At 37.3% G+C, this 27,926-nt stretch overlaps 1 protein-coding gene across 2 annotated transcripts in view; it reads left to right on the forward strand.

The window, feature by feature from the left end:
• The first annotated feature begins 4,205 nt into the window (after nt 1-4,205).
• The window catches only part of sema3fa (sema domain, immunoglobulin domain (Ig), short basic domain, secreted, (semaphorin) 3Fa), a 53,709-nt gene continuing 29,988 nt past the window's right edge, over nt 4,206-27,926 (forward strand). For both annotated transcript variants that reach the window (XM_067374633.1, XM_067374634.1), the window contains exons 1-2: nt 4,206-4,298; nt 5,079-5,248. In XM_067374633.1, the coding sequence (XP_067230734.1) occupies nt 5,119-5,248 (130 nt within the window). In that variant the 5' untranslated portion in view covers nt 4,206-4,298; nt 5,079-5,118. The remainder of the gene's footprint in view (nt 4,299-5,078; nt 5,249-27,926) is intronic.

The following is a 27,926-nucleotide window of genomic DNA, read 5'->3' on the forward strand; positions in this document are numbered from 1 at the left end:
CACTACATTCAATACATTTGGTTTTTGTAACTTACTTCAGGATCGTTAAAATAGTATGTTCTATACGCTACATACTATGAATGTGTGTAATATGAATGAAGCTACTACATCTGCCGTGTTGTCACCGCCATGTGACCTATGGCATCAGTTGGTCGCTTTACTTCCATCCACAAATCCATCCTTTGGCATCATGAGATAGTAAAGTGTGGATGCGCACTTCAGAATCTTGCTGTAAATAGTAGGTCATCTGGGTACTTTTCACCTACTGTTTTATGAATACTGTGAATTCTGACAAACTACTCAACTCAAACTCGACTGTTTTTCGCCTACTATATCGTATGGAAGTAGGCATATTTGGATGCAGGGATTGTCTTTGTCATAGCGGAAATACATCCCCACCTCTGAAGAAAAATAATAGGATGTAGACAATTTTCCCTTGACCTCCATCTTTGAAGTAACTACAAAAGAATTATGTCATTTCCTCCAATCCCTCTTTTCCTTGATTTTAAGTGCTAAGTGTTTTTCCATTCTACTATAATGCCCTTCACAGGATCCATCCATTTCCCCAGACGTTTTTAACTATTATCAAAGATAATGTCGGAAGAGGCCGTGGATCCCACTCACAATATTCCATACGGTCATATCTGATTCTAACACACTCCATAAAAATCCCAAGACATCTGTCTCGTTTTGTATGTCATTTAGATTTGATCTAAATTACCCAGCGTCTGGTTGTACAATCGTGTATTTGATAATAATCATAAATGAGATTATGAGGCGTCACAAAGAACCGCAAAAAGCATTCAGATAATTAAAAAGTAGTGATAACCATAGAGTACATGTTAAGGTTACAGGCCTGCAGCTATAAATTACATGGAAATATTTGCATATAGATGGATACAATGGAAAATTATATGAACTTGAGTGGCCAGTTTTGAATACTAAGCAAATGTTTTGGGTTTTGGGTTGATTACACTAAACCTTTACGAGCAGACCACACATAAATCATACTTAATCCACTCATCAGGTGTGTATCGCTATCTCCTTTCTATCTTTTGAAATAGATTGGAATATACTCACATGCATGAGCCTGTGCTTTGACTGACTGCTGATGCAGACATAATGAGATGCTTTACTGAGCTGTGAGTGGTAATTGCCTTGGCTTGGTGTGTGAAAATCAAGGCCATTCCGTGTCTCTGTGTCATTGTCGTCCTGGATCACACCTGTTATCTGTCTACTTGAGCCAACTGCAACCAGCCACTTATAGACTTAAACTCTCACTTACAGTACTCAGCTTAATCATTTTTGTTTAATTGTCTCGTATTCAAGGATACTGTTGTGTGCTACATTTGATCTTCATTGCAGAGGCTTTTGAAATCCAGGCCCAGTGAGTCATTTAGGCTATCGAGTCTTCAGACTTTCTGTCTGTTTCCTTTAGTGCTCAAACACACACTCGCACAGAATGACATGCTTCGTTAGAAGACAGTCAGGTGTTGAAAGGAAGAAATCTCTCCCTTATCTGCCTATCTTCATCTGTGCTTCTTCAGTGCCTCACCAGACAGACAGAGAGAGAGCTTGCATACACATTCCAATTTCAAAGAGAAATCTTGGAGAGATTCATCCGTTATCACAGAAAAACTATGTGACTGATTTGAACTCTAGCCCGTATATTTTATTGTTTTAAAGAGCAGTTTATTTTTACTATCATAATAGGCTCGTTGTCATTTAGTTTCCCCTTATTTTGCTAATGAAAACATCACATGGAATGTTGCATGTTCTAGCATGTAATCTAATAAAGGTAATGAATTTTTTTTTTCATGCTTTTTATAGACCCATTTGGAGATTGTATCAAGTATAACAAGAATAAGTGCTGTAAATGGCATAGTTATAGAGACAAATGTTGCTTTTAATAAATTATGCCATTCAAAACCCCAATAGAGACAGACTGCATACAAATTTTTCTATTAACACACACACATGCACACAGGTTTGTTCTGCTATCAAAGTGAGGACATTCTGTAGGCATTATGGTTTTTATACTGTACAAACTATACATTCTATCCCCCTACACTACCCATCACAGAAAACATTGTGCATTTTTACATTTTTAATAAAACATTGTTTAGTATGTTTTCAAAGCTATTTTAAATATGAGAACTCATGAAATGTCCTCATATTTCATGTTTACGTCACAATACCAGTGTAATACCCATGTCATTATACAAATTTGTGTCCTCATAAATCACAAAAATGCACACACACATTCTTGTACATCTATCTTTGTGAGGACATTCATTGAAAGGCTGCAATGTCTAGCTCCTTACCCTAACCATACCCATCACAACTAAGTGCCTAACCTGAAACCTTACCCTAAACCTACCTTTAACCTAATTATAACCTTATCCCTAAAACCAAGTTTTGACCCTCAAACAGGCCGGTCCCACTTTATATTAAGTGGCCTTGTTGGCTACAGTGTACTTATTGGGTTCATATTAAGTTGCAAAACACTTTTGCTGCTATTGAGATTAGGGACAGGTTTGGTGGTATGGGTAGGTTTAACATTTAGTAGCTGTTTTCCCACAAAATTTCCCCACAAAAATTTCTGGTATATTACTATCCTTAATATAGGGAATACCTGAACCACACACACACTAAAGCACAAAAACTGTAAAAGAAAATAAATGAAATGTAATTCACAAATCTCTCACTGAGCATTCAAGGTTTGTGTATTGTGGTTTGGATGTATTTTTTTGCAATTCATCCATTTATTTGATGAATAGCCCTTACTGGCATTTCTGTGGTTAGGCAATGACTGTTTTGTGCAAACTTCGTGAAACATCAGGTTATGCATTTTTGCATAAATACTGAGACACAGGCATGCATGCAAAGTCCACATTGCACTATGACCCCAAGGTTATACTATGCTTGTGTGAGGGGCTTGACTGAGAATGCATAATGCATTAAAATGAACAAATCTACAAAAATCATTATTCTGTACTGCCGTTTTTACGTCTCAGCAAATCTCATAATCATGTGTTCTGCACTAACATGCCATTCTCACTCCTGTCTCCTCAAGGCAGATTTCATACTTTGTGGAATTTATTCTATAATGGCATGAAATCAAATTGTGAAACACACCATTGCATTTACTGATTCTCAGCAAAACAGAGAAAGCTATTGTGGATTGAGCCCTCGACTCTTTCACAGCACTGAACAGCAACAAACACATCTGTTTGTTGACATGCACTGTAAAATGTCCTTGATCCATGAGGTTATCAATTAAAGTGCATGATTTTGAGATAAGTTGATCTTATTATGTTTAAAATGTTGCAGATTTATGTTGCTAATGAGAATCTCTGAACTTATATTATACAACAGAAAGCTTGTAAACTTTTGTAAAAGGTAAAAACGTGTTTCTTTCAGTAAAAGTTTAAAGGAAACGTAAAGTTTGAACAATCTTGAGTTAACATGGCAACATACTGTAATTTCTACAAATATTGTCTGTCCATCAGTATTCACTAAAAAGTTTTTTCTTTTTTTTTTTTTGTTCATCATGCACTTTACTAGCAGAGAAGGAATGTTTTCCATAGCTAGGTGTGTTGTATCATATTTTTAAAATAATATAGATGATATTGGCCTAATTATATACACATTACTTCCTTTCTTTTAAGAACAATGCATTGAAATTGTTATCTTTTATCTCCAAATAACTGTGTGCTACTGTTGTGAACGCGTGTAGCGCGTGGGCGTCGCCCAGGGTGATAGAGAGTGAGAGCGCGAGGCGAGCGCACGCGAGAGTCGTTCGCATGTTTGCGTGTGATTTAGTGAAGATAAGCCTTGCGCCCCCATTACTAACATGTCTCGTTATTTTGTTTTGGTCTCGCCGCATGCATTTGCAATGCTTAATTGCGTTCAAAACATAAATGGGTGTTACTTTTAAGGTAAGTCTCCGCCCAGGGGGAGTAACAGCGCTCCATCCACCTGCCAGACTACTTCAGCAGCAGACAGTCAGTGGACCTGAAGCGCGCGCGCTGCTGCTGCTGCTGCTTCTGCGTGGACAAAAATACACGAGACGGGTTTAAAAACTCCGGTCGAGAGGGGATACGCGCACTCCATTTGAACTGACACGGAATCAGTCACATATATTAGTTTAAAGGAGCAACTACTTTGTGGACACGTGTACGCGGTTACTTTTGACTGGACGAATTGTTTTTGTTTCTGTACGTTTTCTTTCCGCTGGATTGTAAATGATTTTTACAGTGGGACACACAGGACCATTTGCGACGGGCGTTTTGTAGGTGAGTTCTATGTTCATTTCAGTTTATTTTACGATTTACAGGTATTTTATGCTTTACGTCACATATATCATCATAATACTTGTTTGTACAGAAGATCAGCAGCACACTTATCCAAATGTTTTTATAGGCTACATTATTTGTAAGAGGATCAGTCCATTACATGCTACTGAAATCCGATGGAAAAATATTTTGAAAGAGACATGTTTTTGCTGAAAATGGATATGACACTGCTATTGATAACTGAAGTTCATTTGCAAGTCATATGCTGATGGATAGGCTATTTGATTTGATTGGAATGAGGGGAAAAAGCATTAGTTGTGACAAAGATCAACCACTGTAGTTTTTAAGACTGATATTTAACTGATTATTTATTGAAAGTAATTAAAAATATATATTATTATTATTATTATTATTCTTTTACTTCTGCTTTTTGACAGTTAATTAAATGGCCATTACACTACAACAATAAAAACCATGATGTGCATTATGAATATTTTACTAGGTCAATTATTACAAAGTGAAAGGTTTCCACAAGGAATATGGAACAATATCTTACCATTTATCAGTAGACTCATAATTAAGGAACCGATAACCAATTGAGTAGAAACCTGTAAATATCCATTAAAAAAATAACTCAAACTTATCTCTATAAACAATTTGCTTCCATTAAATGAGAAGAAATGTGAAATTGAAATCATGAATATATGACGATCTCTTTCAGCTCATTTATATCTGTCTAATGTTGATCCTCACCCCCTTCCTCCCTCCCTTCTCATGCAGGACCGAATAAATCTCTTGTGGGTCTTTGGATAAAGTGATCATGCAGGGAGTCGGGACTTTGGTGCTGGGGACCCTTCTGGTCTCTGTGTTCTCAGCTGTCTCGGTCCACAGCAACCCTTTGTCTTCCCTGCCACCCGCCTCTGTTCCGCGAGTCTTCCTGTCCTTCAAAGGTAAGATGCATTTCTGTTGTCTTGGCTGTGTCTTACACTGTTGCTCTGTGGATGCTTACAGCCCCTGCTGGAGATTACATCCACTGCTTTCCTGATAGAAATAAATAAACAAACAACTGCAATTGATATGATATAGATTACATGGGAAATATGCGTTATTATTTTTGTCCTCAGTGTTTCCAGGAAACCCGAGTATCATAATGTTAACTTTCAGTGCATTTTTAATGTGCTTCTATTCTACTGTCATATTAGGCAATAAGGTTTTTTAATTGTGCTTTGTGGGAATCTCTTCAGTTTTGTGCTGAGCAAGCTACTTCTCTTCTTAGGTTACATGTCTGTTTCACCTTTCTAATTCAAGGAGTTTTCACAGTCTGCTGCCTGAACTAATTTTCCTTTCTGTTGCCCGTTATTGTGTTTCTTTAATTGGTTTTTCGAACACTCTTAGGGATTGAGTATGTCTAACAGAAAGGACCTGAATTCAGAATTTGTGCAACTGTGAGTTTAACCCTTGCTGGGGGAATTGGATTTCATGTTGGGTTTGTTGGGGTTAGTGCACGGCTCTTGGTTGGCTAAGCAATGCAATTAGTTTTTAGTTCTGAAACAGTATTTCCCATGGGATTGCTTTTTTCTGAATATCCATGTTCTTGGTAGCAGCCCATTTTCCAGGACTACGCATCCATGATTTCTTATAACAGTGTAATTTTATTCTCAGGAATTGCAATTGAAAGGTAATATTTGCTTTAAGCTTAAACTATATGTTTACAGTCTTCCCTCCAAATTGGAATACTGATGCAGTATATGATATCAGTGTGGTTGGTTTCCCAGGACCTTTATGTCTAATCTTAGTGTACTTCTGTCAGTCAACATTGACACTGACCACTCTCGACTGCCAAAAAATACACTGGAGACATACTACATGCATGCACAAGAAAGGATATTCCAACTTACAATATGAAAAAAAAAGAAAAGAAAGATATATAAGTTTTCTGGAGATTATCAAAATACCATAGTGCAACTAAAGATGAAATTAAAGATCTAGTCTGCTTTATGTAAGACGTAGTGGAAGCCCTATGGAATGGTTTGTTCAAAAGCTTTGACTAAACACTTAAATCATGTTCCTTCCCTGAGAGTGAACGTCTTGTGAAGACGGCTAGATTTGTTTAGGACTTATACTCACTAAAAATTCTGTTCTCTCCCACAAACAGCTTCAAGCTTAGTAGGATCTTGTTTTGGTTTTGTACTTGGGATGTGTCATTAGAAAATCATTATGATGGCTAACCAAAATCCAGGCTGTCGTCGTAATTGCCAGCCTCTGTGCCTGCACTCTTTGATACACACAAGAAGTCCTGTTTTATATCCCTCTCAGTTGCTTAAATGTGACTATTTGAGCAATGAGGTCATCAGCTGTTCACTGTTGTAAAAAGGTAGTGCACCATTCATGATCGCATTGAAAATGCCTTTTAAATTCCATTTCATTCTTGAAACAAACTAAACAGGGTACAATTGCAGTTTGAATGTAAGGAGGTAGAAATAAAATGAATTGAAATTCAAAGAAATTAAAATAACTAATTTTATCTCGAAAAGCAAAGTTTTTAAAGACAAATATGAATGTTGGCTTGAAAAATGCTTGGTTTGAAAGTTATGAACAAAGTTGAAAAAGACTTGAAGTTTGAAAGGTAGATCTTAAGGTAGGATAGATAGATGGATAGATGGATAGATGGATAGATAGATAGATAGATGATTCATAGTCCTGAATCTGTGTTGTAATATGTTGTTTGAATGCTAAAGTGTTTGATATACTGTAGTATTTGTTTAGAGAATATTTAATTTCATGCAGGGAGCGTGATGATTCAATTTAGCTAGAAGTCCGGTTTAAGGAAAATGCCGTAATGAAAGAAATTAATACCTTTTATGCAATCCTCCCTGGGGGGATTCAGGTATAATTCACAAGTCCGTCCCTCATACATAAACGCAAGCTTGAGCACACACGTAAATGCACCCACACACACATTTACTGCGGTTCACAGAGATCTCCTTCTTTCTTATTCTTATTCTCCAGTATGAGCATGTAGGGAGGGAAGGCAGGGAACTCTGCCAGACAGAGTCAGTTTTCGGCTCCGAGGGAGGACTTGGCTGCTGTTAGCAGGGTCGGTGACTTAAGAGAGCAGATACTGGTGTCTTCTTGTGCCCTTACGCATTACAGACAGTCCAGACCACAAAAACGTCCCTGGAAGCCCAATCATCTGTGAAGTTCGAGGTCTCGGGCTCTGCAGACATGACTTATTAAAAGTTCAGACTCTTTTCTATGGCTCTTCTCATCTTTTCGCTGTTTTATGGGAGTGACTATGATATATTACTTTTGCCCTTCTCTTTTACATGCACACACTTCTTTTTAAATCCCTTCTTTCCCATGTATCTCTGCAAGTCTGGGATTTACATGCTAAAAGGTAGCCCAGAAGACTTACGAAGAGTTACATGACAACCGAAGTTCATTTCTTTGCAAATGCGCCCTCACATAACTCCTAGTTTTTGGACATGACTGTGGATTTATGGGCATGTTTATGCATATTATATCACTTTTCAGTGGTTAGGAGAGCTCAGGGATGATTCAAGAAGGAATGATGTGTGTGAATTGGTATTTTGTGAGTGTGCATGTGTGTTTGAAAATGGTGCCACGGGTGTTGTTTGTGCACATTGTTTTAATTTAAATTCCATTAGTAGATTCTCTGAGGGGCAGAGTGCTTATTGCTCAATTTAGACAAATGTTCTCAGACAGAGAACATTTTAAAGTAAGTATCTCAAGGTGCATCAAAACTACAAGGTGGGGCTGATGGCAATGCATAAATTATCACAATTATACCAGGCATTTCAAGTAGTCTGCTTCATTTTCCTTTGCTGTTCAAGTTAACACTTGGGTAGCATTCTTTTAAAAACACTAAACAGTCTCCTGTATCTGTTGTAGGTGATAGTCTGTGTGGTTTTCTAATGAGAGGCAGTAAAAGCTCTGGTTTGAGAGCTTTAGGAGTTATCATTTAATGCAAATGCTTATAAACCCTATCCACCCCATATAGATCCATGACCCAGAATTTTTTTTTTTTTTTTTTTTTTTATGAGTTTTTCATCAAAATGAGTTTTTTTTTTTTTTATGATGTTGATGTTCATGATGTCACACTCCAGGGCTCTAGTAAGAAATCAAGAATATTAAATAATAACACATTTTTAAAGGTTAAAATATATCAGTACCAGTGCAAACTGCGAATTTCGGCCATGTTAGACACTAGTTAGAGTGTATATGTGTGTATATGTATGTGTGAGTTTCAGCTATGTCACTGAGTGTACTGGCAGAAAAACATCAAAGGTATATTTACGTACCTTCCTGTGAACTCGCTTAGTTGCTTTATGTTTTGAAGTGTCATAAAATATCATGGTTTTGTCATGCAGTTGGTGATGAATTGTAGTAAATCAAACATGGCCCATCTGCATTTTTCCTTTATAATATATTTAGTGATAGACTTACCAGTTCTAGCAAAAACCTAATACCTAAAAAGTTATATGCACATGCTACTGCACCTGCTTCCAGCATCGTGAGCATTTTGAAAATTATTAGAGGTTTAAATATATACTTTGACTTGGGCACAATTTGTGTGTGTGTGCGTTAGTCTGTGCTGGAGGCTTTTTTTATCTTCAAACAAGCCCTAATAACAGCCTATTTGAGGGTGCCAGAGGCTGAGGTTGTGACCCCAAAAAAACAGAAGCAGGTCATTGTCAGGGTGATCTGTCCTCGCTGTGTGGGAAAGAGTGAACAACGTCTTGCTATTAATGCTTGTAATGCTAATCTTCAGCTCTATTTAAAAGCATTTAACTCTAGTTCTTGCTGTTCTTTTCATTATATCTGAGAAACACCTGGATACATAATTGGCCATGCCTGAAAAAACAGAAAAAAACGCTATAGCCTACAAATTTATCCAAACACCCAATTAGACCATTACAACGATGCAGTGAGAACATTATCTTGATAACGGCTACTGAAAGCATTGTCCGTTACAGCTTCCAAGATCATTATGTATTGCTGGAACGTGTTGCAATTAACTGTCATAACATTTTTGAATTCACTGGCTTTCTCTTTATTTCAGAATATCCATTGTTTTAGTGGCTTATCTTTAAATGCTGTAGAACATTTTCTCTATTAACTTTTAACAATTCTCCTTTAGTATTTTTTATTTAAATGAGTTTTGCCTTAAATGTTGCCAGAAGACAATCTGATGAAAAGGACAAGGAATGATCTGTCATCAATTACAGCAAATATAGGGAACAAGAAAGAAAAGTAAAAATTGTTGTGCACAGATATTTTTCAAGTTATGGCTGATTAGATAATTATGGAAGCTTGTTTCTGCAATGGAATAAAGAATAATTCAAGAATAATTAAATCACAAGATAACTCTGACTTGTTAATATTTTTCTCACAATTGTGAGTTTATATATTGCTGACTAGTTATAACTTTTTTCTCAGAATTGTGAGATATAAACTCGTAATTGCCAGAATAAAAGTCAGAATTGTGACACATATAACTTGAAATTTTTAAGTTATATCTTTCGAGTTTATATCTCACAATTGCAAGAAAATAAAGTCAGAATTGTGTGATTAAGAAGTCGCAATTACCTTAATTTTTTTATTCCGTGATGGAAACAAGCTTCCTAAGATAATGTATAAACAATCTATCAATAAAGCTTAAAGGGATAGTTCACCCACAAATTAAAATTTGATGTTTATCTGCTTACCCCCAAGGCATCCAAGATGTAGGTGACTTTGTTTCTTCAGTAGAACACAAATGATGATTTTTAACTCCAACTGTTGCCGTCTGTCAGTCGTATAATGGGAACTCCATCTATAAGAGTCAAAAAACCACGCACAGACAAATCCAAATTAAACCCTGAGGCTCGTGACGACACATTGATGTCCTAAGACACGATCGGTTTGTACGAGAAACCGAACAGTATTTATATCATTTTTTACCTCTAAAACACCACTATGTCCAACTGCGTTCAGCAACCGGTTAGTGAGGTCAAAAAACGCATTCTGATGACAGAAGTGATGTCTCGCGCTTTGCTTCAATGAGTGCGAGACATCACTGCCGTTGTCAGAGTGCGTTCAGACCTCACCAACCGGATGTGAATGGCAGTTAGACATAGTGGTGTTTTAGAGTTAGATGATATAAATACTGTTCAGTTTCTCGCACAAACCGGTCGTTTAGACATCAATGTGTCGTCACGAGCCGCAGGGTTTAATTTGGACTTGGATTTGGACTTTAACTGAGCATTAGGAAGAAAGGCTCTGTTTACACCTGGTATTAAAGATGCAATGTGTAAAATTTGGGCGGATCTATTGACAGAAATGCAATATAATATACATAATTATGTTTTCAGTGGTACATAAAGACCTTACATAATGAACCGTTATGTTTTTATGACCTTAGAATGAGCCATTTCTATCACATACACCACGGGTCCCCCCTCCATGTCAAGTCGCCATTATGTCGCCGGCATGTTTCTACAGCAGCCCTAAATGGACAAACACTCTAGGGGTGCGAGGGGTGTGCACCTTTAGTTGCAATTCGCAACCTCACCGCTAAATGCCACTAAAATTTACTCACTGCATCTTTAAGATGTGTTTTCAATCGGATCACAAGTGTACGACATTAAATACAAGTGAAAACGTTTTAAGCTTGTCCACTTTCGACCACTTCCATAGGTAGTGGTTGCATTCCACTGGATTGCTTTCGTAGTGTAGACGCTCATGTGGTCGAATGTGTTCAAACAGCCACAAAAGACTGTTTTGGGAAGCTCACTAGCCAGACGGTATTTAAACTTTGTGGGCTATCTTGGCTATCAGAAAGAAAGAAAAGAAAGAAAGAAAGAAAGAAAGAAAGAAAGAAAAAGAAAGATCTTTCTAGTAAATATAACCTTATACTATAACACTTATTCTACATTCAATACTTTCCACTCATGACATGATTAGGTTTATCCTTCATGTTGTCTTTACCTGGGTTCTAACTGGGTCAATTGCGACACTAGAGACTTCACTAAGTGCTTCCCTCTGACAATGCACACACAGATACAGAGAGAATGAGAAAGAGTGTGTGTGTGTGTGAGAGAGAGAGAGCCCCGGAGCAATCACTGTCTCTCTGAAAGATGAACCTCCTTCAACCTGCCAAGATATGCCTAGGAGAACTGCTCAGACAGAAGGTGAGACACTGTCTCTCTCAATCCCACACAAGAGAGACACTAACAGCAGCATAGAGACTATAGCCCCATTCAGTTACCAACATTACTTCAGCATCCAGCTCACCTGTGGCGTTGATGGGAAAGTATTTGGATTGCGTGAGCTGAGTTCATCCATCTTTACTTTTGGCCCGACCCTCAGTCTTTCTCATCTGTGTTTTATATCAGTGTTCTCCTGATCAACCTAAAAAATGTGTTTGTCTTCAGGTAACACTAAGGTTTTCTGTTTTTAGCTGAAACATGCAGGTTCATTCAAGCTCTCACTTTATAAGCAAAACCGCAGCGACATATCAGAACGGTATTAAAAACCAAAAGCAATGGGAATCATCAAAAATGCATTATTCTGAGCTGTTCCCATGAGGCTTTCTCTAATGGAGCTCTTGGCAGAGTAATAAACTTAACCTCTTGACCCTACATTGAGTTTCGGTTTCAGAAGAATCACTTAGAAAAGGGTGCATGGGACTTAGACAGGCGTGGGCTCAGAAAGGGAGGCCTGTTCTTTGTTCTGTGTTCTTTGTTGTTTTTGTTATTGCCAGGGGTGTGCTATATTAACTGAATTATGGTGTCTAAGTCTTGCAGATAATAATTTTTCTTCTGAATATCCTGATTATTCTACATTTTGTTGTCTTATTTTAGACCAAACACATTTGTTTGTGATGCCAGGGTGCAGCAGACGCTGTCGTTTTTGTCAAGGTGGCGGTGCATCCCAGCATCCTGTGCTGCGGCGCTGGATCTAAACTGTCACAGCGAGAGGAGAGTGGAGGTGACAGCAGCAGGGCTAAATATAGAGACCCTGCACTCCTACACCCCTTCTCCTCTCTTACTTTATCTTCTCTGTCTTCCTCTGTTTGTCACTAACTAAAATACTACAAAGTACCTTGTTACTATCACGTTTTTATACCTGTACGTGTACCTTGGTATTATTTGAGGTACCATGATATTCTCCCAATACTGCCATCTGTCACACTGTCACACTCGCTTTAGTATGTCTTTTGGACATGTAGCAATACTGTAGATTTTTGGACATGGTACCATGTACCATTCTTTGAAGTACCTTGGAGTCCCATGTAAATACTATGGAACATAAACAGTGTTAATCTAACATTATTTATTTACTGTTTACAGTATTTATTAATATATTTAATGAGCTATTTTTATATTTTCAGTTTTCATTTTAGTTTTAGTAATTTTGTCATTTTTTTAGTTTTTTTTTTTAAATGTTTCTATTTAGCTTTTTGTATTTGTTTTAGTAATTTTAATACTTTATTTCAGTTCTATTTTTTCTAATTTTCACATGTTCTTTTTGTTTACATTTTTTTTTAATCTAACATTTATATATTTTTATTTTTTCAGCTTTATTTCAATTATTGAAAACGTTTTTAATAGTTTTATTATAAATATATTTTATAAATAGTTTTAGTTAACAACTAGATAAAAAAGTTTGAGGACAAACTTTAAGTTGGCTTGAAAAAGCATAGCCAGAAAGTTTGAAGAAGTTTTAAAAGTTTGAAGTTTGAAAGTTTAAGTTTTATTAGATAGATAGATAGATTGGTAATTGTCACAGATGGATACTATGGAGTTTTTATAGAGTTATTAGCATGTTCTTAGCCCACTTTAGCACTTAGCTAATCACTATTAGCATGTAGCTATTCACTGCTAGCATGTTGAAGTCCAGATTGCTAGCATGAGTCAAAAGAGCCAACCGCCATGTCTCTACGATGTACTGATGCAGAGATATAGATTTTGCAAAACGGTTGCTAGGGTACTCTGTTTGGTTGCTAGGGAGTGGCTTGGCAGCTACCAGCGATGATACTCCAAAGGCTGCTTGACAATATAAACCAACCCCCATGTCTGGAAGATGTTCTGATGCAGAGATACAGATTTTGCAAAATGGTTACTAGGGTACTGTTTGGTTGCTAGGGAGTGACTTGGCAGCTACCAGTGATGATACTCCAAAAGGCTGCTTGACAATATAAACCAACCCCCATGTCTGTACGATGTTCTGATGCAGAGATATAGATTTTGCAAATTGGTTGCTAGGGCACTCTGTTTGGTTGCTATGGTGTTGCTATGCAGTTGCTAGGGTACTCGGGGTGGTTGCTAAGGTGTTGCTATGCGGTTGCTAGGGTGTTGCTATGCGGTTGCTAGGGTACTCGGGGTGGTTGCTAGGGTGTTGCTATGCGGTTGCTATGGTACTCGGGGTGGTTGCTAAGGTGTTGCTATGCGGTTGCTATGGTACTCCGGTGGTTGCTAGGGTGTTGCTATGCGGTTGCTAGGGTACTCGGGGTGTTTGCTAAGCTGTTGCTAGGGTACTCGGGGTTGTTGCTAAGGTGTTGCTATGCGGTTGCTAGGGTACTCGGGGTGGTTGCTAGGGTGTTGCTATGCGGTTGCTATGGTACTCGGGGTGGTTGCTAAGGTGTTGCTATGCGGTTACTAGGGTGTTGCTATGCGGTTGCTAGGGTACTCGGGGTGGTTGCTAGGGTGTTGCTATGCGGTTGCTATGGTACTCGGGGTGGTTGCTAAGGTGTTGCTATGCGGTTGCTATGGTACTCGGGTGGTTGCTAGGGTGTTGCTATGCGGTTGCTAGGGTACTTGGGGTGGTTGCTAAGGTGTTGCTAGGGTACTCGGGGTTGTTGCTAAGGTGTTGCTATGCGGTTGCTAGGGTACTCGGGGTGGTTGCTAGGGTGTTGCTATGCGGTTGCTATGGTACTCGGGGTGGTTGCTAAGGTGTTGCTATGCGGTTACTAGGGTACTCGGGTGGTTGCTAGGGTGTTGCTATGCGGTTGCTAGGGTACTCGGGGTGGTTGTTAGGGTGTTGCTAGGGTACTCGGGGTGGTTGCTAAGGTGTTGCTAGGGTACTCGGGGTGGTTGCTAAGGTGTTGCTATGCTGTTGCTAGGGTACTCGGGGTGGTTGCTAGGGTGTTGCTATGCGGTTGCTAGGGTACTCGGGGTGGTTGCTAGGGTGTTGCTATGCGGTTGCTAGGGTACTCGGGGTGGTTGCCATGGTGTTGCTATGTGGTTGCTATTCTATCCAGGCTGGTTGCTAGGATGATGCCAGGGTGATTTGTGTGGTTGCTATGCAGTTGCCATGGTGTTCTGGGTGGTTGCTAGGTTGGTTTGGGTGGTTGCTATGAGAGTTGATCATAGATAGATAGATAGATAGAGAGATAGATGAGAAGTGATAGATGAGAAGAGAGATAGATGAGAAGTGATAGATGAGAAGTGATAGATGAGAAGAAAGATAGATTGATAGATAGATGAGAAGGGATAGATAGATAGATAGATAGATAGATAGATAGATAGATAGATTAGAAATAGAAATAGATAGATAGATAGATATATTTAGTTTGATAGATAGATAGATAGATAGATAGATTAGAAAGAGAAATAGATAGATAGATAGATAGATAGATAGATAGATAGAGAGATAGATGAGAAGTGATAGATGAGAAGAGAGATAGATGAGAAGTGATAGATAGATGAGAAGAGAGATAGATGAGAAGAGAGATAGATGAGAAGTGATAGATAGATAGATAAATGAAAAGTGATAGATGAGAAGAAAGATAGATTGATAGATAGATGAGAAGGGATAGATAGATAGATAGATAGATAGATAGATAGATAGATAGATAGATAGATAGATTTCGTTTGATAGATAGATAGAGATAGATAGATTAAAAAGAGAAATAGATAGATAGATAGATAGATAGATAGATAGATAGATAGATAGATAGATTTAGTTTGATAGATAGATAGATAGATAGATAGATAGATGGATTGATTAGAAAGAGAAATAGATAGATAGATAGACAGATTAGAAAGAGAAATAGATAGATAGATAGATAGATAGATAGATAGATAGATAGATTAGAAAGAGAAATAGATAGATAGATAGATTAAAAAGAGAGATAGATAGATAGATAGATAGATAGATTAGAAAGAGAAATAGATAGATAGATAGATAGATAGATAGATAGATAGATAGATAGATAGATTAGAAAGAGAAATAGATAGATAGATAGATAGATAGATAGATATTAGATAGAATGGAAATTTGAATGAGTCTCAATGGATTAGAAATAGTACATAGAATGGCATCTAATAGAGTCTGATGGGCCTCTCCAACTGTCAAAATTTGAATTTTGACAGTTGGAGTTTGAATAGTCTTGGCTCATTTGAACATTCCGTCAATGAAAGTCAATGGGATTTTTCCAAGTTTTAATCAGCTTTTTTAGGAAAACCGTAAGTCTGATCAGTCTGAAAAGATATAGCACACTAAGTCAGAATAGTCTGAAGGTCTAGTCCGAGTTTGGTGGTTGTAGCTTGAACAGTCTAGGAGGAGATGCATTTAGAAATTTAGTCTAAGAAGAATAATAATAATAACTAGAATGTACATTTCCTGAAGAAAATGTGAATGGTGCTTGCAGTGGCAAAATTCGGCACCTGGTTGCTAGGGTGAGGCTATGAAGTCAATAGTTATTGGCTGCTTGATAGGACGAGTCAAAAAAGCCCAGCCCCAAGTCTCTATGACCTTCTAAACCAAAGATATGATCTCACAGATTTGGCCCCCATGTTAAGTCTATGGGAGTTTTTTCAGCCGTTTTTTCGTACGCTGTGCGAACATCGTACACCCGATCGCTTAGAAAAGTCATAGCACACCTCTCCTCAATAAGCCGGTCGATTTGACACCTCATTCGTGGGTCTACGACAAACGGTGCGGGACGAGTTACGCGCCAAAGTTTTGTTCAGGTGAATAGTATTTACAATACTAGAATGTACATTTCCTGAAGAAAATGTGAATGGTGCTTGCAGTGGCAAAACTCGGCACTCTTGATTAGCATGATGCTAACATAATTACCGTCCTGCTAGGATGTTTTTATCAAGATGCTAACATGATTAGCATGTTCTTAGCATTATCTTAACACCCTTGGCATCTTTCTTTAGCATGTTTTTAGAAAGATGCTAATCATGTTAGCATTATCTTTAACATCTTAACATGATTAGCATTTGTTCTTAGCATAATGCTAACACCCTTAAGCATGCTTTCTTAGCATGTTTTTAGAAAGATGCTAATCATGTTAGCATAATGCTAATCAACATGCTTAACATGATTGGCATAATCTTGGCATGATCTTGCATGATTACCATGTTCTTTAGCATGTTTTTAACAAGATGCTAACATAATTAGCATGTTTCTTTAGCATGATGCTAACATGATTAGCATGCTACTAGCATGATGCTAACACAATTAGCATGTTACCAGCATGATGTAACACATTTTTACTAGTTTGTGTCATGTTTAAACCCTAAGCTAATCACTATTAGCATGTAGCTATTCACTGCTAGCATGTGTAGCATGTTGGAAGTTCAGTTTGCTAGCATGAGTCAAAAGAGCCAACCGCCATGTCTCTATGATGCTCTGATGCAGAGATATAGATCTTGCTAAACGGTTGCTAGGGTACTCTGTTTGGTTGCTAAGGAGTGGCTTGGCAGCTACCAATGATGATACTCAAAGGCTGCTTGACAATATAAACCAACCCCATGTCTTTATGATGTTCTGATGCAGAGATATAGATCTTGCAAAACGGTTGCTAGGGTACTCTGTTTGGTTGCTAGGGAGTGGCTTGGCAGCTGCTAGTAATGATAAACCAAAGGCTGCTTGCCAGTATAAATGATATAAACCAACCCCCATGCCTCTATGATATTCAGATTTGAAGATATCTGCCTATGCTTTGGGTTGCTAGGGTGCTTTAAATGGTTGCTAAGGCGTGGCTATGATGTCTTTAAGGTGATTTGTGATTGGCGGTTTGCTGCCTCCAGTCAAATGAGCCCACCCTCTTGTTTGTACGACACTTCTATCCAAAGATATTCATTTGACCTTTTTCAATGGAAGTCAATGGAACTTGTTGCTATGGTGCTCTATATGGTTGCTAGGGCGTGGCTTGATAGCTTCACAATGATCCTGAGAGACTGATTGGTTGCCTGAGTAAAATGGGCCCACCCCCTTGTCTCTATGACATTGTGATCCAGAGTTATGTTCAATACAAAATCCCTATGTAATTTCCCATAGTAGGAAAAACACAGTACTTCCTGGTTCATGGGCACGGCTTCACCATAGTATGTCTATGGGGCAACTTTGGGCAGCTCTTGCGCCCCAGGGGTACAACTTACACCCCATTTTGAGGTATGGTCTGAGAGAGCCTATCAGGCTCTTCAAACGTGGTAACCCACATGTTTCTATGAAATTCTCGTTAGGAGCTATTACTCATCAAAGTTTGTCCCAATGCAAAGTCTATGGGATTTTTTTCGCTACTTTTTCGCCCGCCGGACGAACATCGTACACCCGATCGCTTATAAAAGTCATAGCACACCTGTCCTCAATGAGCCGGTCGATTTGACACCTCATTCATGGGTCTATGACAAAAACTGCGGGAGGAGTAGCGCGCAGAAATTGTGTCCAGAAGAAGAAGAAGAAGAATAATAAGTATGCAGAAGAATAAGAATGGAGCTTTGCCTTTGGCAAGCACCATTAATAAGCTTAAGTAGTAGATCAGTAAGTTGGCTTTTTCAAGCCAACTTAATAACAACACTGTACATGAATATGGTAATCATTCAGTACCGCTGCATATGTAGGGTTCGGCGATATATTTTTCAATCATCTGGCAAGATTCAACACAGATCATGATATTTGTAAATATACTCTGAAGTGACCTTCAAATCTGAATTGAATTTCTTCAGAGGAATCCTCATTTTGTCCATCATCATTGTTGTATTAAGCAATGAAGTAAAATGGTAGATTAAAACAATATAATAATATAGATTAATAAACTGCCTTACTTATATACAGAATATTTTGAGCTAAAATGCAGCAAACGTTTTTGAGCAATTTTATGCAAATTAATAAATTAACTGATTTATTAAAACACACAGTTCAAAGAACTAAATCATGGTATTTAATAAATCACCTCCCAACTTCAGCATTTTTGCTTTGCTGTTAATATGCCTATTATGCAAAATTCACTTTTGCATGGTGTTTGGACATGGCAGTGTGTACACAACCACCCTATAATGATAAAAATCCAACCACTCCTTTTTTTAAATCCCAATAAATCATAAGCAGTGTCTCAGAACAAGTCGTTTCCAGATCCCTGGCAATGTGACGTCAGAAAAGCCACAGGCCCCGCCCACGAATGTTGACAGACACTGCCGTTTTAACATAGAACTGCCTTGAGCGAGTTCACAGTGAGTTCACAGTCCGTCACTGCAACGTCTCCCAAACGTTTTAGGTGTTATGTAGCTGGATGGATTAATCCACATAGCTCTCTCCATTTACTCCCTAAATCTGAGCTGCTGAAGACGAGGTGGATTCATTTTGTTTTTGAAGAAAATGCTCCCTCAACTCTACCAAAATTTGTTTATGTCTGTGCGAATAATTTCACACCGGACTGCTTTGTGAAGAATGTCAATACAAAGGGACAATACAAAACATACTGTTTCCAGAGTGATACTGAATACGGCAGTAATAAAGCTGAGGGCACTTTATTCAGTTCAATGGAGTTGATTTACGGATATAAAGATTACCAGATCACCTGAAAAGGCATAATATATATATTTGTTTACTGTTAGTTGTAACAAGTGTTTCTGTGTACTTCGCTGTGTATCTTGATGATAATGCAAGGGAGAGAGAGAGTTTATGGATGATATTTTAATGCAAACTTGCACTGTTTTATTAAGCTCTTACAGTGATTTTCTAGAGTGAAGACAGACGCTTCATATTTTGTGTGAAGTACAATAAATGTCATAAAACTCATCTGTAAACTGGCTTGTACTAATATAGTGGATATAAACAAGAAGACAATATAAGTTATAACCGTAATAGAACAGGTATAGTTTAGTTCAATCTCCATGCAGCATATATTCGCAGTTTCTGACATTATTGTGCGTCCTGACTGAATCCTGACGGGGGAGAACCAGAGCCATATAGGGAGAACAATTTAAGCTCTGTCCTCTTAGGCCGAGCGCAGCAACTCATTTACATTTAAAGGGCGCACACTGAAATGGCGCGTTTTTGCTCAACCCCAAAAAGTGGCAATTTTAACATACTTTGAATATATTGAAAGTATTTAATATATTGTCAAGCCATACAGTATATCAAAAGTACCAGGCGAGTTCTATTCTCAATCTACCATGGTACTGCTACCTTAAATCACTCTGCTTGTCTATGTCTCCATCCTATTAGTTCTTTTTTTCTTTCTTCTTGTATATTGTGCTGTTCTCCATCAATTCCCAATTCTCTATTTCATTACTCTCTCTTGGTTCTCTTCCTTTAGCTTCTTTTTTTCTGTGCTGTATTTTCATTTTCTCCGCTCCCAGGGGTGGTGTCTAACATGTCACCCCCTGAAGGAGTGTGGAAGTGCTCCCATGAGACGAGAGAGTGCAGACATTCATTTTGAGTGAGGTCTGGGTCACATCTCCTCAGATGAGTCACTCATTTGGTTAGTTGTGGGTGTGTATGTGGCAGAGAGACATTCAATTTGAGAAAACCATCCTCTATGCAAGGAGACGCATACTCATTTTTAAAATATGTCATGTTATGTTGGATGTCAGGAGAGAAAGATAGCCGCTACAGATGCCATGTTTGGCCTTTTTGTGGTTTATGAGCTACGGATGCCATGTTTGGCCTTTTTGTGGTTTATGACAAATCAGTTGTACGGCTTAATTACCTAAGACCTGAGCAAATGAATTTAAGTATTTCAATGATTATCTGCATGTTAAGCCACATAAGAGTGCTGATGTGTTTTTGCTTTACAAATGATTCATTTGTGATGCACTTTAGAACCAGCTGCTGGTCGCCTTCCTATAGGAAAGAAAAACCACAAATGAAATCTTCAGTATCTCACTTGTTTCTTGTAGACAGCAATGAGATTAAATGAAAGTGACTTTTACTTGGTTGTTTCTAGAAACAGATGTAATCTCACATCATGTAGTTTCAGAAGATGTCTTGAAATCTCAAACTGTGCTCAAATTTGCTATTATATCAAAGTCTGCAGTCAAAAGAGATTTCAATATAAAACTTTTTTTTCTTCTATTGTGACGTATATTTGACAGCTTCTCAAACAAGAAAAAATGTAGGGCGGGACTTGATTTTTGTTCATTAGGAATTGATTGGATGGTTGGATTGTTGTGGTTTGTTGTGATTACTGTGATCTCATGTGAGTGACAGGTTGTCCCACGTCACAATACTGCAGTATTCTTAAAAAAAATTTGATTTCAAGGAATTTGGAATTTTGGGAAAAACATTTGAGACTTAGTTGATTATGTAAAGGAAACAACTCAACAACATCTGAACAATACATTTTTCATCTCAGTTTTCTTTCCATGTGGCTACAAAATACATAATGTTTTCTGTTTTTGTCTTTAAAAGGCCCATCTTTCTCTTGAGGCACAGAGATATTTTGTCTGTCATCAGTTTTTTTTTTTTTTTCTTATCTCTTCTTGTAAAACACAGCCATATTCACAGCACTCACACACTCATGCTTGTCTTGTAACACTCATCTTCAGCCTGTGTGTTTTATCATTACTTTTCTCATTGCTAATCAGCATTCACATTCACTCGTTTCTGACACTATCACTCCCCTCATGTTCTATTTTCTATCTGTCTGCAGCTCCTCATCTCTAATACAGTGTTAGCTTCAAAGGCATTTAAAAGCGTCAGGAGTGTATATGGCTGTCTTGTTATAAAACCACCTCAGAACCGAAGGTTATCCGGTCTGGATAAATGGTTGCACTGTCAGCCAGTTTGATGTGTTTCTTTCTGGAGTGTAACACAGGGGTTTCTGTAACCTAATGCAGAAACTCATGCAGAGAATCAAAACATTTTTCTATTGCTGTTGGAGAGCAGCTTTGGGGAAAAAGAGGCAAATCTTCTCACTTGTCACTTTGAGAAACAGGCAGGGTTGGTGTTCTCCACTGATGTAAGACAAAGATGCTCTGTTTGTAAGCTGTGTGTGTGATAGTGTGCCTTATAGCTCTCCCATGCTGATTGTGTTTTGTGAGGACAGATGGAAATGTGTCAGACAGAATGAAAATAACCTGATGTATGTTTCCTGACTTTGCTCCTTTAAAATTTCCCATCACTCTTTAGACTTAAAATAGGAAAGTTCAAGCGGCGTTCAACTTACAGTGAGGCTGAAACCCTATTTATAATTGATAAATGTTGTAAAAATACAGGTTAAAATGATTTACATTTTTTCAATAAAGCATTAGTTCACTTCAGAATTAAATTTTCCTGATAATTTATTCACCCCCATGTCATCCAAGATGTTTGTCTTTTTTTCTTCAGTTGAAAAGAAATTAAGGTTTTTGAGGAAAACATTGCAGTTTCAGTGCAGCTTCAAAGGGCTCTACACGATCCCAGCCGAGGAAAAAGGGTCTTATCTACCAAAACGATCAGTCAATTTAAAAAAAAAAAAATTAAAATTGTATCCTTTTTAATCACAAATGCTCGTCTTGCTCTGCGATGCGGTAAATTACAGTAAAAGGTAGCGACATAATGACCATTTTGGTGAGAGCGGGTCTCTGTCTTCTCCCAGACCTTAATTGCTCAAAGTATCCATGTTGTCTCATCCTATTATAGTTTTTCGCTGAAAAAGAAGAAAGAGAACTGTGGTCCACTGTGAGTTGATTCAGTAAGACACACCATCATGCAGGTCTGCTTAATGAGAGGTTACAATAGGTTTTGTCAGCAGGCAGCTTTGCTGAACCCTAGACCTGGACCCCTGTGACACCGTCTGTGCAGTCTGAGATGCTTTTTAACAATGTGAGATACATGCAAAGACAAGTGTGGTCAACAGCAACATTAATGAAATCTTAAAATCCCAAAAATTAAAGTTGTACACTATCATTCAAAATTTTGGGGTCTGTAAGATTTTTTTTTAATGTTTTTGAAAATCTATTATGCTTAACAAGGCTGATTTATTTGATCAAAAATGCAGTAAGTAATAGTAATATTGTGAAATATTACATTTAAAAAAAAAAAGGTCTTCTATTTTAATATATTTTAAAATTTAATTAATTCCTGTGATGGCAAAGCTGAAATTTCAGCATCGTTACTCCAGTCTTCAGTGTCATGCGATCCTTCAAAAATCATTCTAATATGCTGATTTGCTACTCCAGACAAAAAAAATCACCTCGAAATAGGTTGTATGGACACTTTTATGATGCTTTTTTTGTGTGTTGCATGAAAAAATGTCATCATAAGGCTATGTTCACACTGTCAGTTTTTGGGACTGCATTTACTTACAGGTGTGCGTCTCGAAATGTCCTGTTCACACAGCAAATTAGGAACAGCGTCTCGAATACTGTCTGTATGAACGTGCAATGGGAGCCTAGCCCATTATCCATAGTGACAGTGACCAAAGTAATATTAAAGATGGTGATGTCCATAAAGCTGAAAAGTCTTATCACTTTTGACACGACAATAGTCCAACTGAGCCGTAAGTTCATCCATCAAATCTTCATTAACCGACAGCAGCTTTTATATCTGGGCAGAGAGTGGAGTCATGCATGTGTTGAATACAAAACTGTTGGGAGCAGCTCCGGTGGAGAACAGTGACCAGATCTAAAACCTTCAGATGACATACAGCTCATATCTCCGTCACTGTAAGTTACAGAAACCATAAATAAAAACCTGTAAAACATGGTAGACACGTGTTTGAGCAGCTCTCTCTCTCTCTCACTGTATGATGTTACGGACAACTAATTGTCCAGTCCAATTGCATTAGGTTGTGGGTTTTCCAAGAATGTGGTTTTGTGGTTTCTGGGTGTGAGTTTGGTTATAGAATGCAGTTTTCGCTCCTGTAAATAACTGAACTGAGTGTGAATGTTGGGTATTAATGACTCAAATACAGGACTGACAACCGTATTCCACTGCTGTGTGAACATGGCTCCAGATTCATAATGACATGAGGGTGAATAAATAATGATTTTGTTTTCATTTTTGGGTCAACCGTCCTTTTAAGTTCAGATTGTTCCTCTTAAAAGCCACAGTGGGCACGAAGAGGAGAGGAAAAGGGTGGGATTTACTAATAATTTCCCCCCACAAAAAAGTGTGTGTGCTTATTACAATGCATGCATGCCTGTGTGTCTGTGTGCATACACCATTTTCTTTCCATCAGCAAAGACAATGCATTTCCCTTGTGTGTCTGCTAGTTTGGTTGCCATGGCAGCATTCCTTTTGTTACCTGTCACTGCGTTATGGCACATTTCACCTGTTATTTGATAGCTATGTTTTTGTGCATCAAGTTCTTAGAAATTTCAAAATTCACCCTTTAATCTAACCAAATAGGGAAGGTCTTATTTGTAAGTATTGCCATGGGAGTGACAACAGATACAACCGTTTCATTCTGCGCTGACAACAGTGAGAAGATGAGTTGTTACATTCCCCAGCACGCACACACACACACACAAAGTAACAGAGTGGTTCTCTCTCCAGATGTGGGCTGGGTGTGGGAGTTACATCCTCGAGGTTACCAGACATGCTTGACCTTAGGGGGGGTGTGAGGTCAAGGGCGCCTCTCCCTTCATGTTGTTTTAGACTGCCACCATTTATTACCATCTGTCAGTCAGGCATGGACTTTAATATCACGGCAGTACTTATACTCAGACAATGACCTGTACTGACACACCAAAGCATCATGACAGAGGAAACAGTCTGAGAGCAAGCCAATCACAGAACAGGGACGCCACTGGATGGAGGTAACAAATTGTGAATTCACAACAGGGGTTATGGGGTGGTAAAAGGAAAAATGTGTCAATCGTTGACTGGCTGGCATTTCTCCATCATGTTAGAGGACAGAGAAGGACAGAGAAGAGAATGAGACAGCAATTGTTTGTCCTAAATGCTGTGCTTTTGAACTTTCTATTTATCAAAGAATCCTGAAAAAAGGCTTCACCATTTCCACATACTCTTTGCTTATTGAACTTCATTAGAAAAGTAATAATATAATTAGAAACTCTGCTCCGAACAGTTTCATATACAAGATGTTAATAACTTAACATTGCTGTTATCGCAAAAATCTTAAAACAAGGTAGCAGCAGAACCATTCCGTGTCTCCAAACAACACATAGGATCAGTGTTTAACAAATTGGTTGATTAAATGATTAATTGACTCACTCATAAAGCCAGTCACCTGAATGAATCAGTGATTCGAATGATTCATTAACTCACTCATACACTCCAAAAAATAACTCTTTGAACAAACATAAAAAAATCAAGGAAAGGATTTCCAGATGATTAAGTTGCTTTATTTCAGCATTATGCAATTCTGTTATTCCAATTTAATGTACTTAAGTTGGGTTAACTTAATTTTAGGGCTGCAACGATTAATCGCGATTAATCGTTTGCAATATAAAAGTCTGTTTACACGTATTATATGTGTGTGTGTGTTCTGTGTATAATAATTATGTATATATAAATATACACACATTCATGTATATATTTAAGAAAAATGTTATATTTATATATTAAATATTTATTTTTTTATGTAATATAAAATATATATAAATATATATATATTTATAATACATGCATATATTTCTAAACTTTATACCTGTATGTGTGTGTATTTATATATACATAATTACTATACACAGAACACACACCTGTATGTGTGTGTATTTATATATACATAATTACTATACACAGAACACACACATGTATATTACGTAAACACAGACTTTTATTTTGCAAACGATTAATCGCGATTAATCTTAATTTAAATTTAATTTAAACTTAATTTATTAAGATTGATTCAACTTATTTTCTATGGTTGGGCACAGCTTAATTTAATAGTGTCAGCCCAACTAATTTGCAATGTTTTGGACCAACTCATTTACTTAAGTTGATCCAATCTATGCAATTTAAGTTAGCCTAACAAAAGTGCTTAATGCTGAAAGAAAGCCATTTATTCACACGGAAATCCTTTCCATGATTTAATTACATTAATTCAAATAGCTTTTGAGTGTTAAAAAATTAAAACCTTTTTACCATACACTCAAAAAATTGACACTTTAAACTAACTCAAGTCAATTATAGACAGTGTTTCCACACAACCAACTTAGTTTTTATTAACATTAAAGGTTTATTTTTACTCTATGCAAAATCCTTGAGTTGTGACAAAAGAACTTACTAAGGAAGAATCTGTGTAAAATGTAAAATTTATTCAATTCAATCATGGACAGTGGTTCCACATGATTGAGACAAGTAAAATCCAATAGAATCAACCATGTTAAATTAACTAGAATCAATTGTGGTCATTTAAAATAAAATAAATAAAAATCAATAAATCAATCAATAAATAAAAAATAAATTGTTTTCATATACATTGATTTTTACAATTTAATTTTGTGATTTACTTAACTTTTGTGATGTTCTGTGTTAGAAATCTAGATGTGATACTGGATTCATCCTAAATTGCCTTAACCAAAAACATTGTAAAGCCTAAATTGATCATAAGTTCATTGGTGGCAATGGTTTTACAATCAACATAGACTTACAATGCTTTTGGGAAATGCAACCCAGAGCACTACCACAGTGATTACTTTCTTATTAAAGTAATTTGAAAGTTTGTTAGCATGTTCCTCAACCCAAGCACAAGTGCAACAATTCACCACAATGGTAACCCTAAAACTATTAATTAACAGAAACTTTTAAATACCAACAACATAATAGAACAGTAAACATATTAAAAGGTCTTTTCATTTTCTCATCTTCAAAAAACTGCTTAAAATAACACTTTATTTCAACATTTACACTCCTAGTTCATCCCCTTTGCAAAGCATGATGGGAAGTGAAAATCCTGTTTGATTGAGTCCTGGTTGGGTTTACTTGATTGAAACACGTTATTTTAATATAAAAACATTAAGTTAAGTCAAAAAGTGATTGTTTCAACTTCATTTAACATGAAGCAATTGAATTTGAACCAGAAACCTAATACAATGGTGTTGAATCAAAATAAGTTGTTTAAATAAAGTGAACAGCATCAAAAAAATCATTTTTTTCAGTGTAATTGATTTTCCCATCAGATTCTCTCAAGAACATATCATCTATTCTAATTAATTGACTTCTGTGTCAAGTTGTCTCATTCGCTTTTATTTTTATTTCAGTAGAAGGGATTTTAGTAGAAACATTAGTACCATGACATACCTTGATTTTTTTTTTTTTTTTTTATATTCCTTGAAGTACCATGTAAATATCAATATGTTAGATGAATATGTTAATCGGTATATATCAAAGTACCATGGAATTGTCATCTGATACCAGTACTGTACTATGGTACCTCCACTATACTTGTTTTGTAGGGAATATTTGGGGGGGAAATGCTGCTAGAATCATATTGCTGTTTACTGGTCTTGTGACCATTTACATAATGAGACAGAATTGGAAACCTGATTTCACTGTGCTTGTTAAATGTTGATGTAGTGTTTTCAAAAGTATATACAAGTTAAAGTGAATTACATACCTGACAATTTAATTATAGGGTAGATAAGAGCTAACAATCATAATCATTGGAAGCACACTGGCAATCTACTCTTATGTTTAATTCAGTGAGATCATGCATCTGTGCGTGTCTGTGCATCTCTCAGGTAAGTTTTTCCTCCAGATGTTCCTCGTCACTTCAGAGGAATGGCAAATGTGGGCTGGAGAGTTAGACGGGTGGGAAAGATGTGCTTGTGGTTCTGAGCCAAATTCAGCTGGAGTCTCGAATGCCTTAACACGGTGTGTGTAGATTGTGTATGTGTGTTTGAGAGTGTCTGAGATGAGAATGGAATTGTTGGTGTTGTCTGTGGTGGCAGCAAGCTGTCTGCTCATGTTGTTGTGTGATGAAGTGATCTCATGCTCATTAAAGGCAAAGTTTGTTTAGGAGGTCAAAGAGATTATGATGCCGTTTTCCATTCTTCCTCTATTTTTGTACTTAGAAGTAAAGGGCTGTGAATGTAGACACCCCTAAGGCTGCACTGGCTTTTCTAGACTTGGCCGCAGTCTCTGTCTGTCTTTCTCTTTCTCTTCTCCTCTTCTTCTCATTCCTCTCTTTTTTTCTGTCACCCATATGGAAATCAATTTATTTAATTTATAAATCTATGTAATTGGTATATTTTTGTATACATCAGTAGTTCCTTGGAGTACCATGGCATGTTTATGAAAATGGTACCACCACAGTTTTTGTGCTGTCCTAACCCAATTCAAATGCTCATATTTTGATGTAATTATGTATTTCACCTCAATCTGTGTCGGTATGAACTTTACACACACCTCACCAATGAATCACCAGTGATGTCTTGGGATGAGGTCAGTTCCTGTCTACGCACAGGTGCACGTTCACAAAAAAAAAATCCAGAA

The sequence above is a fragment of the Chanodichthys erythropterus genome, chromosome 21, assembly GCF_024489055.1.
Source record: "Chanodichthys erythropterus isolate Z2021 chromosome 21, ASM2448905v1, whole genome shotgun sequence".
Classification (NCBI taxonomy): Eukaryota; Metazoa; Chordata; class Actinopteri; order Cypriniformes; family Xenocyprididae; genus Chanodichthys; species Chanodichthys erythropterus.